The sequence below is a fragment of the Galleria mellonella genome, unplaced genomic scaffold (genome assembly GCF_026898425.1).
Source record: "Galleria mellonella isolate WM207_F2 unplaced genomic scaffold, CSIRO_AGI_GalMel_v1 utg172, whole genome shotgun sequence".
NCBI lineage: Eukaryota > Metazoa > Arthropoda > Insecta > Lepidoptera > Pyralidae > Galleria > Galleria mellonella.
This window is the reverse complement of record NW_026442015.1, coordinates 2,741,014-2,759,883: the sequence shown is the minus strand read 5'-3', so window position 1 is coordinate 2,759,883 and position 18,870 is coordinate 2,741,014. Positions and strand designations below refer to the sequence as shown.

General features: G+C 32.0%; 1 protein-coding gene across 1 annotated transcript; it reads right to left on the bottom strand.

The window, feature by feature from the left end:
• Nucleotides 1-1,405: 1,405 nt before the first annotated feature.
• LOC113514451 (brain-specific homeobox protein homolog) lies at nt 1,406-11,003 on the bottom strand. Its single transcript, XM_052893171.1, has 5 exons — nt 10,187-11,003; nt 9,194-9,301; nt 8,760-8,918; nt 4,632-4,687; nt 1,406-3,611 (listed from the first exon to the last, which is right to left on the bottom strand). Exons 1-5 carry the CDS (start codon nt 10,494-10,496, stop codon nt 3,492-3,494), a joined length of 753 nt encoding a protein of 250 aa, XP_052749131.1. The 5' UTR covers nt 10,497-11,003; the 3' UTR covers nt 1,406-3,491.
• Between the last annotated feature and the right edge of the window lie 7,867 nt (nt 11,004-18,870).

Genomic DNA, 18,870 nt, shown 5'->3' with positions numbered 1-18,870 from the left:
GGTAATCATAAAACTGATTATGAAAGTAGACGAAGTAGGATTACGCAAGAGTAGAGATCTTGGGCACTTAGTTTTCTCTTGAAAGATCTAACATAAAGATAGAGCTATATCTTGTTATTATATTATATATTGACAAAATAAGAATATTTATTTTATTCATTTATTAAAATAATTATAATATATAAATTTTTTCGTCCCAGGATATGTAAGAGTACACTAAGAAAAATAGCGCGATACACCAGTGTAAATGAAAAACTTAAAATAAATTCTGACTGACTAGCGTGGTTACTTAACGTGCACTCTCTGCTTTAAAAAGGACACCAGTGCCCAATAATCGGACATTAATGGTTTACAACGAAAATTATTTTATTATTATTATTACAGTTAATATAAGAATTTCCATAAATAAAATTAACAATTTTATTTACAAGAAAGCAAGCAATTATACGTCCAACAATAACACGCACTCGCTGGGGGCGCACAATGGGCAAATTAGTGGCAAATTGTGCGTGTGATTCTGTGAACGCCGTAACAAAGTTATCTCGACCGTCGCCGAGTAAATTTTGTTAGAGAGCGCCGTCATGTTTCGTATTTTGTAATATTAAATGTCGAATATGGCTTCAGCAATACGGTTTGCGAATTAGACCTCCGTTTAAATAAAATGCAGTGTCTCAACTCTTTTTCTTATACATAGATTAAGGATACATGAGGTCGCTTGGTTGGAATACGAATTGTCAGATCCACAGACAAACACTATGATCACTTTTTGAGTTTGAATCTCTATAACTTTACAATTTAGATCGCCTTTGTCTTTCATAGACAACCACAAAAGCGAGGATTTCAGATTTCAATGTTTCAAACACGAGTTCTAACATAAAGCTAGTTAGTCGAACTTTCTCAACTAAAATATCTACCCATAATTTAATTCTGTTAAATTTATATATAAAATATTAACACATTATATTTAATATATAATAATATTATATATTAAATATTTTTGATGATGGCCCTTTGTAGATCAGAGAAAAATTAACAAATAATAAATTAAAAAAGTATAATATATATATATATATATATATATATATATATATATATATATATATATATATATATATATATATATTATTCTATTTTCCATAGACTTATTAAGTTACATAGGGAATCTTTGTGCAAAATTTCACGATTCTAAACCACCTCTGAAGAAATTCTTCACCTCTCCTCTAAATAAATGTATCGTCTCAGTAACAAAAACATACAGAGACAAACAATTTTCTTTAATTGATTTATTTATAATTGAGTTTAATTTAGTTAAATTAAAGTTAAAGCAGAGAGAATAGTAGATTAGCTGTGTATATTAGGTAAAATTAACGTAGTAAATATGCAACTTCATTTCATAAGTTTTGTAAGGAAATTATGGTTAACAAAGAAACTAGAATTCAAATAACTACCTTTATTTTTATGAAATAAAGAAAATTGTAATACAATTTTTACATTTATGTTTTGAGAACAGCAGTCACTTCTATAAGTTCTTATTTAACTATGCCTATTTAATGTTTAATGAGCTCATCTTTTTAATTTCACTTATCATATAATATATGCTATTATATATATATATATATACAAATTATAATGACTAAACAACCGAACTAGTCACAAAGTTACAATTAAACCAACTGCACATACTGTGCTAAATAACCTATATATCTAATTCAAATATTTAGGTTATTTTACCTAAATAAATTTATTACTTAACAATTAAGTCGGCAACATATGTATTTTTTAGAATCCTTATATTAGTATGTTGTAGGATTAGGCGAAATATTTCATTATAAAAATTACATTTTAGAGCCACCAAGTTTACTTTTTGATAGGTGAATTTCATTGTTACTTCATTAGTTGATTGAACTCTGATTATCGATAATAGAGTCCAAAAAACCATTCGGATAACAGGAGAAAATATAGAACTTTATTAAATACAAATAGCTTTATTTTGTTTGAAAAATGGTATAAAGGATCTCGTAAGTATAGTATCTAGTAGTAGTTTAAAAGTAGTATATATATAAAGGATATCGTAAGTGTATATACTTGCAAGTAAATAAATGTAGGTGGAATACATCGAATTATTTAACAGACACTAGAAATTCTTTTGCAGTGGAGTACTTCTTACCACAGCACACATACAAAGGGACAAGATTATTTTTTAGAACAACTCTACACCTACCATCTTACAAAATCAATCTCAAGTTGACTTGCAAATCCGGCCCTGATTTTTATAATTAAAAGATAAATATCAAGTTCTGTTTTAATGAAATAATTTTAAATGAAAGAACATCAATCCGCAAAAATGACTGCGACTGACCGTTAAAAAGTGCGGTAAATATTATTTCTGCCCGGGCAAACTTACCGGACTAAACCGGACACTGCAAAACGTCCAACTGCAAAATTACTAAGCAATTTATAGCATGTGCACAATATTACTTGTGCACGGTTTTTTTTTTTTAATTGCATACATATAGCTTCATAGAGCTCTTATATCTTACTGACTTATCAATCCTAATCCTTGCTAGTATTTAATCGATCGTATGACGTGAAACAAATGGCTCATTATTTTTTTTTTTTATTTAATGTAGGTATTATACAACAAAGTATTATGACTAGTTTCAAACAAGACTAGAAACACTCTTATTTTTATACAAAATCAGCTATTATTGCACATATTTTATAACTAAAATATAAGAAGTAGGTAAATAAATAGATATAAATTTGATAAAATAATATAAAAAAAAGTTAACAATCACCAATACATAGTGTTTACATGATGATACTCAATATTATAAAAACGCACGCGACTTATACATACATATACAATTAATGTCACTTAATTTGATAGTTCTTTGTCGGATAAATGTCTAATATTATATTAATAAATAAAAAAACCCACAGGTATAGACAAAGAGAGACAAAGCAAGTAGGTACCTCCACTCAGACGAAAACTAAGCTACGTACATTACTATATTAAAGGTATAGATACTAAAATATTTGCCACAGTGTAACAGACTAATATAATACCTATTAAAAGCAATTTCCTCCCATAACAACAGTATCGTCTATAAATGTGTCTATAAACATTTTTCAAAAATGTCGTGCACTGGAATTTAAATCTTAACTGTGAAATTGCCTTTTATTGCGCAAAGAAAATTTGTTGTTATCCAATTTTTTATTGTCCATTTTATTTAAATAATTTCTATATTTTAACACCAATAAATTATGATGCATAAAATAAATACATAACTAAATATGAAAAAATAATTAATAATAGGACTAATTTCTTAACTATTAGTGCTATTTAGTTAGACCTACGCATGAACATATAAGTATCTATTTACACTGAAACTCAACTATGTATCTAGGTATCAAAATCAACTATGTTTTTCCATTCTAACATTTTCTATTCCACTGCAAACTTCATAATTATTTTTTAAAAATTATTTTTACGAGTCCACCGAATAGTGTTGTGCATAATTGGACTCCCCGACGATATCGATATCGCTGTCACTGTGCTCTGTCTCGGAGTCCGACGTATGTGTTGTCGACATCCGAGACTCATCCATCTGGTAACATACAATATTAAATTAAGAATACTTTAAATATAACTAAGTAAGAATACATTAAATGCAGTGTATGAGGACCCCCCTCCCCCTCCCACTAGATGGTGTGACGACCTCAAATGCATTGCAGGAAGTCAGTTCTGCAGGTGGCTCAGGATCGTTCTTTATGGCAGTTCATGGGATCCGCCACGCCTATGTTCAGCAGTGGACTGATAATGGCTGTGATGATTGTAACAGAAGAAGCGAGTTTATTTTTTAAAAATACACCTATAAAATGGTAAAATTGCACACAATTGTTAGATGTAGTATCTCTTCAACCGATCTATTGCTCATATCTGAATAATGGTTTCTGTCATAGACATATGTAACAACCTGCATCCTTCTGGTAACATGTACTGTTAAAAATTACTAAAAAAAATACTGTCTCCCGACCTACAGTAATACAAACATCTATCCCCGTTCCCTTAGAAACTCGAGAACTCTTTCCTTAATACTGCTAGTTATGCGTTATATTTTAAGTAGGTTATTTCCATATTGCTGCAACAATTTTGACAGTGATATAATAAATACTGTAAGGAACACGTTAACAAAAACTGAAAACCAGTAGACATTCTTTCCAGAAATGTTTAAAATTTATCCCTTGTTTTTTTTTTCATTAATAATCACGTAATCTATGATATTATGACATAATATAAAGAAATAATAATATTTTATAATGAAATATAATAAAATACCAAAAAAACAGCAATTCTACCGCGACGCGTGAAATCAGCTATGTGAGTTTACCGCCACAAGTGTACGGAAAATACCTACAAAAAAGCACGTGTTGTAAGAATCACACGTTGTGTGAATCATAAAATTTCAAATACATTGCGCGGCGCAAATCTAATAATCGTATACATGTGGCTGTGGTGCATTTCCGGTGGAAAAATAATCTGCAATCTGTCATTCAGACTATTCATCTAAATCATCTATTTTCGTTTTGGCCAACCTGTCCCTTTCACCCTGTATAGTAGAATTTACCTTTCTGCATTCCGAATGCTGTGGAGGTTGCTTTGAAGAGAAGTCTACCGCTGCTCCTGTCAACATTAACACCTTTTGTTACATTTAATTTTACTACAACTTGTGATGCAATAAAATTAACACAATTTCATATATAATTTAATATAAAATAAAATAAGTTAAATAAATTAAATTAAGTATTATACATTTAAAAAGCCACTTAATCAAATATGAATTGGTCTCACGATCACATACGATTTAATTTTAATTATTTCCTGTTCCCAATCGTAAAAACATGACTTATTTCCTTACAGTCTATTTTAGTATAATTATTTACTAGCGCTTAGTAGGTAACTTAATTAAAGTGATCAGGTACCTGATTCGCTCTAATTACGGATTACGACTTAAATACCCAAGTAGTACCCAACTACTAATAGTTAGGTTAGGTTAGGTTTAGAAATACACTTTTTTCAAGTCTAAACTTGAATAAAGACTATTTCATCCGTTTCTTTTAACTGAAGACATTTTTATGCATCGGGTGAATCTCAACAAATTCTCACAAAACTCGTCTCTTATTAAATTAAATTCCGTTCGTATAATTATAACCCATAACGGAACGAGATTAAGTCGATTTTACGTTATAAAATGTTGCTATCAACACCCTAATGTCTTCATAATACCTTCGTAGTTCAAAATTAAACTTTAATATTATAATATTAAAGTCGAAACTTCTGATGTGAGTGCGCCAAGACGTCCCGTTGCTTAGCGACCAAGACGTCAGCCATCTTGTCTCCATAACGAAGTTACTGCGAACATCTTGAGTTGTGGCACAAAAGCGGTGCTATTCCAAATTTAATTTGCCCGCCTTTGAGGTTTCACTGTCAATTAGCCAACGCTATATTACGCTTGAAAGCGCTTGAACGTTTCCCCATCAATTTTTTTTGCAACTAAAGCCTTTATCAGTACCAATTTATTCAAGCCCAATAGGTACGTAGGTATAACAATTTTTTTATTTTATACCTTAATCTTCTTCCTATAGAGGTACTTATACGTTCCAAGTTATGCAGTCCATCATAAAACATCTTAACAACTCCACTGTCGAATATAGGCTTCCCTCAAGGACTGCTATACTCCGGCTATACTCAATCGTATCTTGCTTATTTCCAGTAACGATATCCATTTGATATCGTTACTGGATCGTTTGCCTATATACCGATTTGCCAGTAGAAAACATTATCTCATCGGATTTTGGTCCTTCGAGCTATATGGCCAATTGATTACCCAACTTGCCGATATTTCAAGCTATATCGATTAGTTCTTGTACGAAAATCTTAATTTCAAATTCTTTAACGTAAAGAAATTTTGAACATAGTTTTCTTTACAGCTGTCTGAGTGATCAGGTAATTATTGTTCATCAACATTTTCTGAAGGTAAGGAATAACTGCTTCTTTTCAACCTTTTATTGACGGTAGCTCTAGTTAATATAGGTATATTGGCATAATACTATCGTTATCGTAACGACATAATTAAGAAATTTTACATAGATTTGCGCAATTTAATGCTCCTATATCCTTTTACTCAAAATTAAAATGTAGGTACTTTGTTATCGGTATTTGTGTAAAATAAGAACCTAATAGTTTCTCATTATTTTTGCTATGCCGAAATTTGCTTATATACGGCAGTAAAATTTTATTTCAATTTGTTAATTGTCATTCAATTGAATAATTTATTATCCTCCAACTATTAACAAAAACTTTACAAAACCCTTATCGAACAGCCCTGAGTAGGTACATTTAAAACTGGCGGATAGCTCTATCTAGACAGAAAGAGTTTAACGTTTAAACAACAATTTAAAATTTAAAGGGGAAAGGGATTGTTAGTAATGGGGTTTAATAACCTCATTGCCAGCAATACATCCTATCAGATCACCCTCCATTCGATTTCTCTTGGAAACCATCGTGATTAATTCTTGTTGAATTCGTTACAATGGCTAACAGATCTCTTTTCATCTTTACCTATCATCCTCATACACCATGTCCCGTCAGCGACATACCAATAACGCAAACGTATTTACGTTTACGTTATTGTTACGTCATTAAAATAGAAACATAGTATACCTTTTCGTTATAACCTAATATTAAAAGAGAATGCACAAAAGCATATAAATAAATAAAAAAAAAAAAACGAAAAATACAGTGACTATTTTAAATCAGATATATTCTGTTGAAGTCTAAATAATACAAGATTACAATATTAATGTTTTCTAATATTAAAATATGAGCTAAAAGCGATACCCAAAAGCGTCTCTAATTAAACGATCTCTCCAAATTATATATCACGATTATGTTCGTAATAACGCTTATTAACTGTTACTGCTAATTATCATTATTAAGCTGCGATCGTTATTTAAATTAGCAGCTAATTAATACGAGGAACCGTCTTTTGTACGAGATTGTGATTCTTATTTTAAATTATATTAGTGAAATTAGTCATTACGGTTTATTGGATAGAAATATTTAGTTTTTAGAGCAACAGATCAAGTCAATGAAAGATGTATCATCGTCATTATCATCATATTAGATGTTAACCGTCCGCTGCTAAAGATAGGCCTGACCCATAAAGGGGTTTTCGCCAGTAGCTGACACGCTTAGCCGGCGAGTTGGCATCCGCAGTTGTCTTTGGAAATGTTTTATGAGGAAGGCTGCTGCTCATTCCTCGACCATCAAGTTCTCTTAGTAGCCTCTTGTCGTAAGAAAATGTCTCGTCCACGGGAAAGGAAGGGGTATAATATGAAAAATAGTAGTATAACTATTAGGTTCTCGAGTCGGTTATCGTTTTTTTTTTTATTGTTTGTTACCTCATAACTGTTTGTTACATCAGAAAGTGATTTAAACTAAAGTAAACTGATTTGAAAAATACTTTTTTTTTTATCTGAAAGGATATACTTACAGTTTTTTTTTTCCATAAAAATTTTATTAAAATAACTGGTCTCGCTGTAACTAAAGTATGTTTTTTTGTGGAACTCGATCTTAATAATTATATAATAATTAAAAAATAATAAAAATTGCTAAACTTCAGTATGAACGCTATTATAAGCAAGAATAGTTAAACATGTAACCTTAGCACGTGTTTAGAATTTTCGCATAGTTCCGCAACTAACAAGAAGCTGCGAAGTTTCAAATAGTTATAACTTCGTTATTAGCTATAGTTTCCGATACAGTGTAGGTGAGCCATATTCAATCGTGGGACTTGTCAGAACTCCTACGCTTGCTTCTAATTTAATTACATATTATTATTCTGTATTAATAACTCCTATTATTAATAATAACCAATCGATTAATATTGAATCTGTTTATTAATTTTACTTCCATAAGGTGATTACATAACGACTAATTTATTTTGAGAATTATTTTACAAAAATAGCAATCGAAATTTGAATTTTCTGGAATCCTTTTTTTTTTTCAACTTGTTAAAGACAAATATCATGCACACCACAAACACAAGTTTGATGGGCAGCACAGCAAAATTAAAAGAAAGGAAGAATATATATATATGACTACATTAAGTTAGATTTTTATTGTTAAGTTTTGTGAGTGCACATTGCAAAATAATTACCTTATAAATAATTAAACTATAAGATTAACCAGCGCCCAACAATTCATCAAATGCTTGACTTGTTTAGGAACCTAAAATATAGGTACATAAATCGATCCAGTTAATCTTAAAATTAAATTATGTTATATTATTGCTGTACATTTTTATTTCATTTGGTTGCGAGATTTTAAATTTTTAATAATTATGTACGCCAAAAAAATCGTTTCAAATTACGGCTTTAAATTAATTATGGCCGATCCTGACTACTATACTATAGCATATTAGCTGTTAACAGTCCGCTGCTGAACATAGGTTTCCCCTATAAAGGGAGTCTGCCAGTAGTTGCCACACTTGGCAGGCGGGTTGGCAATCATAGTTAAGCTTTGATGATATTTTAAGAGAAACGTTGCTACCCATCCTTTGACTTTTAAGATCCCTAAGTCTCCTTTTACGATATCCACGGGAAAGGAATGAGCGCCGGAACTAAACGGCGATCGTGACTGCAAGCTTCTTCTATTTATAGCTCTCTGCTATCTACAAGATATAGACATTTACCTCTCTGCTGCTGCTGTTTCCTCATTTGCTTTTTATGTTTCATTCGCCGATTCTGGAACCAAGTTTTGACTTGAGTCTCCGACAAGTTGAGGGCCCCTGCCAGTTCTACACGCTCAGGAGTCGACAGATAGCGTTGCGACTCAAACCGCTTCTCTAGACCTGATAATAACAACCCAATTGTATGTTCACTCTAATCTTATTCTTTTAAAAACTTTATAATCAAAATGTGAAATAAGTTTTTAAAAAAAATTTTGTAACTTGTTCGCTATATGAACATTTCTCATACAATTAGGTACTAAGAAATATTTTTGAAAACTAATGTCTAATCACCAACGATATTAAACTAAAGGTCATTATTTCAATACCTCAACTCGAACTCGTGTTAACAGGTTATTTATGAAAATGAATATTATCCACGAATTTTAACTAGATACCCGTAAGCTGAGGGTCGGAGAAGACAGTCCTGGCCTTCCTCCGTCGGCAATGCTTTAGAGCTGACAGTGAGAGTTCCGACGGCGTGAACAGCGCGTGGTACGGTACACCTGATGAGTAAAAATTATCTTGTAAACATTCATAAAACCCCTATTATTCAACTCTGAGGGATGGCTTTTTAAATAATGATCATTTTGTTTGCTATTATACAAAAAAATATGGTCATACTAAAATATGGTATTTAGAAACCTTATTAGCGGGACTAAGACAGCAGTAAACCATATTGCTTGCAAAAAAATATACCTATTAAAATCTATTTAGAACCAAGAATACAAAATATAAAAAGTAAACTACAACCTTCTGGTTTCTAAAGTCTTTTAAACACGTATCCTACTCCGTTTAGATGTATGAACTACTTTATCCGGGTTTAGTGCGGTATAAATCCAAATAATTAAAAAAAAATGGTAATGCAGACTTTTCATAACGTAACTTGATATAACGTCTGATGTAAGTGATATTCTATTTATTTATTGTCTCTGTATGTTTTGGGTAATAAACGATTTTAATTTAATTAAAGTTTAAAAACGTTAATATTTTATTAAGAATTCGATTTCCAATTAGGATATTTATTTTATACAAACTCTATTATTGCAGTTTTTTTTTTATTGCAATAAGTCCCTGTGTTGCATAGTTTCGAATTTTGCCATGTACATGCGTACATTAAGAAAATATATTTTAAACGGCTATGTAACTATTAATCTTATCTCCTAATATGTTTCTTAAAAACGAGAAATTTTTCAATTTACTCAATTTTTTGTGCGTAACAGGACATTTTTTAAGCAACACAGAATGGCTAACAAGAAAACATTTTTGCCAGTTCTAAAATTGATAACTCGATTGATTTTAATCATTCTTTTTGCTACCTATAATATTAACTCACGTTTTTTTTAAATTATGTATAAACAAATTTAAATAAATAAAATACTTTTGCTTACCTTGGGATAAAAAATACGGTGCCTCCACGCTTTTATACGTATTCGGTGTGTGTAAATATGCACCCAAAGCACCCATTGCAACTTGTAAATACGAGCCTTCCCTGGGTGCGTGCGGCCTGACTTCATTGGGTATTGGGAAATAAGGTTTCGGTTCTGGCCTTTCATATTCAAATTGCCTCCGTGCCTCACATATAGGCTGTTTGAAATTCCTTTGTTGCCCCCGGTACAAAATGTCTTCGATTAAAAAAGAAGTTTTTGTTTGCTCTTGATTGGTGTTCGTGGGTGACTCGCTTCTAGTTTGTTGCTCCATTTTCTCAATTTTAAAAGTTATTAAAACATTTCCATATGTAAATATTTTATTTTATATGACATAATTATGACTTTTAATTTTATCTTATTTTTAGAAGTTTTTATCAAATTTATAAAATATGTTTAAATTTAAATGGTGAAACCTTTTGCGCCGTCTACTTTTAAAAATATAGTCTTTAATAATTATGTATTATATATTTCTTGCATCACGACACTTATTAAGTACATAAATTAAAAAAATCTTTATATAAATTATTATTGAAATTTAATAAACACTTTTATAAAATATCACTAATGCTGTCAGTAGCACAATAAGATATCTTTCATTATTTTCTCCCAAATACAAATATTTTGACATCAGGTAACCCAACTTTCCCGCCAAAAATGGTTAGTTCACGAAAAAAACTCTATACAGCCAAAATTATTTTCGGGCATAATGTTATCGATTACGACCATAATCGCCAGTTTACCGATTGTTTGTCGCAAACGAGGCGATTTCGTCAGCGGGCAGGGTTAAACTGTGGCAGAATAGGGTGGGGATGCTAGGGGATGAGCGGTGACGCCTTACGAGGGTGGGAGGTCTAAACTTTTTTGAGATCAAATCGTGTTTTACGTTTAAAAATGTCTACATAACATAGCCAGATATGTAGATTTATTTTTACTTTTATTAAAAAAAATTATTTCGAAATTTCAACTTAGATATTATTGCTCGTTTGCTTCCTTTGTTATAAAAAAAGATACACTTTCTTTATATATACATACATTCTTGTTTTTTTTTATTTAATACCAATTTAAAATAACAATTTACAAGTAAATTTTTAATAAAAATTTATCGAAGAAACAAAATTTATATAAAACAACACAAAAATCTAACAAAATACATTGTTATATTTAGAGAAAATTGTTCAGTATCATTTAGCCATCGTTGAGGTTCATTGCGTAAGTAGACCTTCACGTAATTTCTTAAATTTATAATTTGCACACCTAAGCAGATCACATACTTAGGAATCTATATAATTCAGTGAATATTATACAGGTTTCTAAGTAGCACCTAGTAGGCAGACTAGATGTTACTCGTAGCTTCACTTCATCTTGTCTAAATGCTCTTTTACGGTTTGTAAAGAAATTATGTATAAAATTAACTTAGCTTACTGACTTTATTAATTATAACAAATGTGTAACTGAACGACGTCTATAGGTACATGGGAATATTTAAAAAATATATATATGAGGTCTTAATTAAAGCAATAGAAGTCAAAACAATAATTTTAGAAATTTTGTCTGTCTCTCTGTATGTTTATTCCGGTATCATGCAAAAACTACTGCATGAAATTCAATGCTGTTTTAACAGTTGTATTCCTGAAGGTATAACTTAAAATCTGGACACGACATCTAGAGAAGTCTGATTATTATTCTTTTTTAAATTCATGTGTACAAAAAACAAAATGTAGTGGGCAAAAATCTAATAATAAAATCTAAATATGTTTCTAGATCTATAAGTCTATGACTTTATCTGTCAGACGTTTTCTTTCTTAGATAATATGGGTACCTTATGGGTACATAAGGTACCTATCTCTCTAGGTAGGTCTATAGGTCTCGATGATTACCACATTCTATCATGTGGGCTGTCGGCTTGTTTGCTTGTTTTAGAATAAAAAAAAATACAATATATGAATAAATACGTGCAAGAGTGTGAACCTAGAGTAAATAAATATAGATCTGATGTCCGCTATCTGAATACTGATGCGAAATTCCACGGCTAGGGCGACAGAATTTCGTTATAAGACTTAGTTCACACTAGCGGTGTAGCTACCGGAGGGCTCGACGCGACGGGGCAGTGCCCCGGGCCCTCCAAGCTCAGGGGGCCCCTCGAACACTGATGTACAAACTATAAATTGAACTAGTAAAAATTTCTCCCACATTCAGAATATAAATAAATCACATTTCTTTCAAAATTTAAATGTAACTACAAATTTATACTTTGACTTGTATTAATAAAATTTTATAGATTTGCTCCGTATTCGTCGTGTTTCGGACTCGACATACTCCAGATCTGTCGTAACCTAGATTCGTTGAATAAAATAGTGTATATTTGTCAATAAGAATATTTCATTACCTATTTCTAGTTCACAAATAGATTTTAGATAAGTGTCTATATTTTTTAAAGTTGTTGAACGGGAATTCAGGTTTGCCCGCGAAGGTAGGAACACTGTGTTCGCCTGCGAATGTATCTGTAAGAATTAAAATAAATTCAAGATGAGAGATCATGTATAAAATTTCATGTTTTAGTACTTTTATACATTCTAGATTCCGATAAATCACTTTTAACCTAAAAAAGAATAATGTCTATAGCTAAGGTCTATAGATAGTTTTAGGTTTACTATATTAATTAAAATAATATATATAAGCGTGATTATATATAAACTTTAAGTACCTATGTACTTTATATTACAAAAAAATTCTTACAAAGCATAACGTGTGACAGAAGAATATGCAGGATAAGCGGAGTGTAATGTTTGAACTGCCTATAATATTAAAATTTGTTGGGCAATATTGCCTGACCCCCCCCCCCTCAGTTCCCCTTCCAGATTGAGTCCATAAGGACATTTATGACATTTGATATAATTCAAATGTCATTAACAGAAAAATAATTAAGTAGATACTTATAACAAAATTCAGAACCTCATTTTTGAAATAAATTTAAAAACAATGTCGTGTGTACCCAGCGCTATTCTATATCTACCCTGTACCCATATATACCTTGATGACTGTGGAGCGGTTAAATTGCCAAGACGGTGTAACTCAACGGATGATCCCTCGAATGCAAAGCGGTTGTAGTGCGACATGATAATCTTGATAATTTTATCAATTTAATATACATATATTTTTTTTACAACACAGGGGGCAAACGAGCATGCGACTCAGCTGATGGTAAGTGACTGCCGCCGTCTATGATCACCCACAACACCAACGGCATTGCAGGTATGCTGCCGGCCTTTTAAAAAGGAATATGCTTAATATATTTGTTTATCCCAGCGCCTTTTAGGCTTAATATACTTAAATGAAAACCTATTAAATTATTCTTCCAAGCATGCCAAATGGTGATTCATTTATATTTAAATAATAATAATCTAAGTGTGGAAGCTTAAACAGCTAAACGGGTTTGAACGAAATTTGATATGTACATAGACAGACTACTACTGCTGGACAACTAATAATTTTTTTATATACTACTGAAATGGCAAACAAGCGTTACAGACCATCTGATGGTAAGCGGTTATCGTGAACGCCTGCAATACTAGAGACATTACGCACGCGTTGCTGATACTAAAGAAATTTCTTTACTCCTTTTTAAAATCTCCATACTGTAGTCTCTTAGAAAAATCCTAAAATATTTATCTTATTATGTTATTATATGTATTCTTTTACAATTTTATTTTCTTTTTATAAGTAAAATCATATGTTAAATATGAAAATATAATAGAAAATACATATGTATTTTTTTAAGGTTCGTAAGAAAATAACCATGTATTTTCTTTATTGTATTTATTTATAAATTCATATTTATTTATTTATTAGTACCTATGGTACTAATACATACAGAGATAATAAATGTATAATTTAGAAGTAATACTTGAACGAATCATATGTTTAAATAGGTGTAAATTATTTAATTATTACTTATATTTTAATATAATGTGCATTTACAAAATTTTTAACAATAAAATTAAATAAATTGCTATCAGAACAGATGCGTGTTATAACCCTTCAATCCCAAGTATCAAGATCAAATCGGAATACTCAACAGTCACCCTAACCTTATCCCGGGGCGGGGCAGTTCCTGCCAATCGGCGCACAGAGCGCGCGCCGCACCCTCACACCGACCAATCACGTCGCGCCAATTAGGGATCAAAAGATTACGCGTTTGGGGTCACTTTGCACAGATTGTCGTGTTGTTATAACTAGTGCAGCGACACAAGGGTTTGTCTGACAGCTTTTTTAAAGAAAAACCACAGTAACAATTTCTTAAGCGTACCTATTGCTAAAGTTAGGTGTAACATAGTCCCTTTTGTGACATGTTTTTCTAAATAATAATTTATAGAATATACCTACTTAGTTTATAAAATGAATCTAGGGAACCGAAATAGCCCGGCGCCTATTTAGTCGACATATATCCGTTTAGGCGCCCCGTACCGATATCGATGGATAATCAAGCTGAAGTGATAAAGGGTTGGTCACACTCTCGAAAAACAACCGATTGGGAAAAAAGGTTCTTGAGTAGCGACCCTGTACGGGCAAAGATAAATTAGGACGACCCCCTCCCCTTCTCCCCCCACTGGAGTGACGACCTCAAATGCACTGCATAGGATCAATAGATACAGCTAGTTCAAAATCGTTCCTTATGGCAGTCTACAGGGCAGGGGCGGCCAACCGGTCGATCACGGCTTCGCGAGTCGATCGTGGCAAAGTAAAAATATAATATTTTGCTAATCTAACGGAAGATGCTCGGACTTAATGCTCTAACTAATATAAATAAATAATTACTAAGAATAATTTCCAGTTTTATGATTTCTCTCTTAACAAAATAAAAAATACTTTAATACTACATACCTAATTGTGTACGTTGTTTCATTCGAGATTTCAAGAAGTATGTAATTAGTAGATCGCACAGGGTTTCATCTATAAATAATAGATCTTGGGTCAAGTCAAATCGGCCATCCCTACTATAGGGGAATCCTATATTCAGCAGTGGCTGTCCACTGCTCCTATGATGACGATGGCTCACTACATATTTAGGGAAACTGACAGTGAAGTGAGCAATGTACTCGTATACTTAAATAAATAAATAAATAAATTTAAAAAGAGTACCCCCGTGACACAGTAGTGAGCTCTGTGCTATAAAGCACATCTGGATATAAATCCAGATGAGGTCTCAGGTTGAATTCTCGATTAAGCAATTTTCTAAATTATTTCTAATTTACGGGACTTCAGAAATATGTAAGATGATCTCCTCAAATAATTGACATAAAAATCTATTAGTAAGTTCTGCAAATAATAGATGAAAAATAAAAGAAGTAAAACATATCATGATGTTGGCCAGTATTTATTACACTCCAGTGATAAATTATAATGTTCACAAAACTTTATCATCAATAAAATAAAAATAATTTCTCCCTTTAGGAACATCGTGGCCAGTATCTATGAGGGCAAAGTGAAAATTTCTCGGTCTGATACAGAAATGGCGTTCTAATTAGCAAAAATTTATTTTTCTTGCCTAGGTGCATATGTTATTAGTTCGTATGACAAGTTTAAACTTGTTCTCTTAAATAGTTTATTTACATGAATTTTTGCAGTAAATGTTGTGCAACAACGCACCAGCACACAAGGGTGCGTTGGCGATGGGATATATTCTCCTGATTTGGCACCCTCAGACTTCTATCTATTCCCAAATTCGCAGAAATTTATTTCTGGGAAGCGTCTGATAAAGAAGTTGAGAGGGTCGTAAATGAATATTTTCAAAACTTTCTAGACTCTTACTTCTAGAAAGGAATTTTGATGTTAGAGAAACGCTGGATTAAGGGTCTTAAAGTCAAGAGGGATTATGTAGAAAAATAAAAATACTTTTTTACTGAAAATCACAGTCTTTCATTGCCAGACCGAGAACTTTTCACCTTACCCTCGTATTAAAACTTGGTGATGTAGAGTTCACTAAACTCTTGCAGCAATAGAGGTGTGCGCAATTTTCTATCAGTGTTTTTTTTATACAACTTCGAATGGCAAACAAGCTGACGGCCCACCTGATGGAAAATGGTAACCGTCGCCTATAGATATGAGAAGTACTATGGACATAACAGAATATACTGTTTCGCCCATAATACCCCCCATGCATTGCTATTCCTGAGGACTCGAGTGTTATTTCTCTGTACCCAGTAAATTCACGCCATATCCCACCCTTCAAACCGAAACACAGCCATGCAAACACAACTGCTTCACGGTTAAAATACGAATGGGACAGAGAAACCCAAACAATCGACTTTTGTACAAAGTCTCCCTCTGGTCCGTCCTATTATCGTGTCCGTTTCTATTATCATATCAGCTTTAGAGAGTTTTGCCAATAGTTGCCACGGTTAGCAGGCGGGTTGGCAACCGCAGTTAGGCTTTGGAGACGTTTTAACAGGGACGTTTCTGCTCATCCCCCGGCCAATAATTTCCCATAGTCGCCTCGTACAACACTCACAGAAAAAAAGGATGGTTTATTCTATGGCGGGACCGCACAGGTAAAAAATACACAAAAGTGTAAAAATAAAAATATATAATCTAATACATAATATTATAATTATATGTACAAGACGAAATAATATTTTTTTCCGGTCAATATGCTCCTATAATCCTAAAGGCCAGACCGGGGCTACTATTCAACTGGCTCCATTAAATAAAACATTTGTTTAGGTAAACCGTCAGTTTGTTTGCCACTCTAAACACCATAAAAACACTTATTCCTGGCGATAAAAAATTCCCACACCCCATACCTGATAGCGATCGTGTTTACACAACACATTTCGTTGGCAAATTGACGATAAGTCACGTTCTCATTACCGAAGTAGAAAGGCGTTTATGAAGTGTCATTGGGCGCACAGCTGAATTAAGCTTACTGTGTATTTTATAAACTTTCATAGAAAAGTAGAAGGGAAAGGATATACCGTGATATCGTCTGCATGATGTCCATTATAGAATACAAGTATCCACCCACGACTTTCCGTGTGACCGGAATATATTAATTGACATAGGACCTAGATAAAAAGTAATCCATTTCTTTCTCTATCTCAAATAAATATATGCTATGTGTATACCAAATTTCATGACAGAAGATTAACCTGTAAAAGAGAGAGAACTAAGAGATAATTAAAAAACAATTTCAATTAAACAGAAATAATTTTATTAAGAATATATTCGAATTCAAATCATCTTTATTCGAATAGACTTGTATACAAGAACTTTTAAATTGTATTTTTTTTTTAATCTAATGCAGGGTTCGGAAGGTTGTTATCTGTTGAGAAAAGCCCGCAAGAAACTCAACAGTTACTGTTCTCTGTTAACATTAGGTATGTGTATTTATTTAAATGTTAGTACATTTAAATAAATACACATACTTTTAACAGAGATTTAAAACAGATAAAAGTTTCTAAATATACTTACTTACTTGCTAAATAATTTAAAATATTTTTTACTGGCAAGCAAACTTTTCATCATAGTATGATCTGTATAATGTAAATATGTCTATGGTATAAATACAATTATCAATATATAAACTATGGTATAAATGTATTATACAATTTCTGGATGATAAACTATAGATATTTTGTATAAATGTGACGTTTTTTATCTGTTTCTCTATGTAATTGTATTATATATATTCTTTTTTTATTTTATGGTGACATTTTGTAAATTTGTATTTGGTAAACCTACGCGATAAACAAATTTCATTCGTAATAATCTATGAAAAATAATGGTTTTTTTTATATAATAATTAACGACTGGATAACGATATTAGTGAAAACCTGTGAATGTATTTACTTTTAAATTTTGCACAGCCTATGAGTACAATGCGGCATGTAGGTACTTTTATTATTTCTAGGTATATTGTAACATCAATATAACATGTATTTTTTGCAAATAAATTTGTTTTAATTATTACAATCCCCATGCAATATGTAATAGGTACTTATAGAATAGAGTCGATTCTAATTTACCTTTTCTCTAAACTTATCCAATATTTTAATTAGATTTGTTTTTCGAATGAAACTGTAACTTAATTTATAAAGTTTATAATAATTTTGCCTCAAATCTATTAGAAATTTTGTTCATACTGGTCATTAGAATAAAAATTTCCCTATGATATTGAAGTAAAATTTTAATTTTAAAGGTAGGTTAAAAAAACTGCGCGGCGCTTTAAAATTAACCCCATAGTTTTTTTTTGATGGGTGAAAATGGAATGGTAACCCCGCCTGCGCTAACGGAATACGCTGGCGGAGCACCAGGGAAGGGTGATAGATGAGAATGAGAGCAGGTCAGTTAGCCCATCGTGACGAATTCATCAAGAATTGTTCACGATGGTTTCCAGGGGGAGCCACGTGGAGGTTGACCTACTAGAGCATATTGCTAGCAATGGGGCAGTCAAACCCCATTGCTAATAATCCCTTTCCCCCCGACCCCATAGTTAGGTACCTATTTACACATTACACATCACAGTTGCTGGCGCCAATGCATAGACAAACAATTGTCTATAGTTGTATTATCTGTCATTATTATCACATTAGATATGTTTAATTAGGATAAGGGTCCCTTTCGTCACTATCCGACCCTCAAATCTGAAG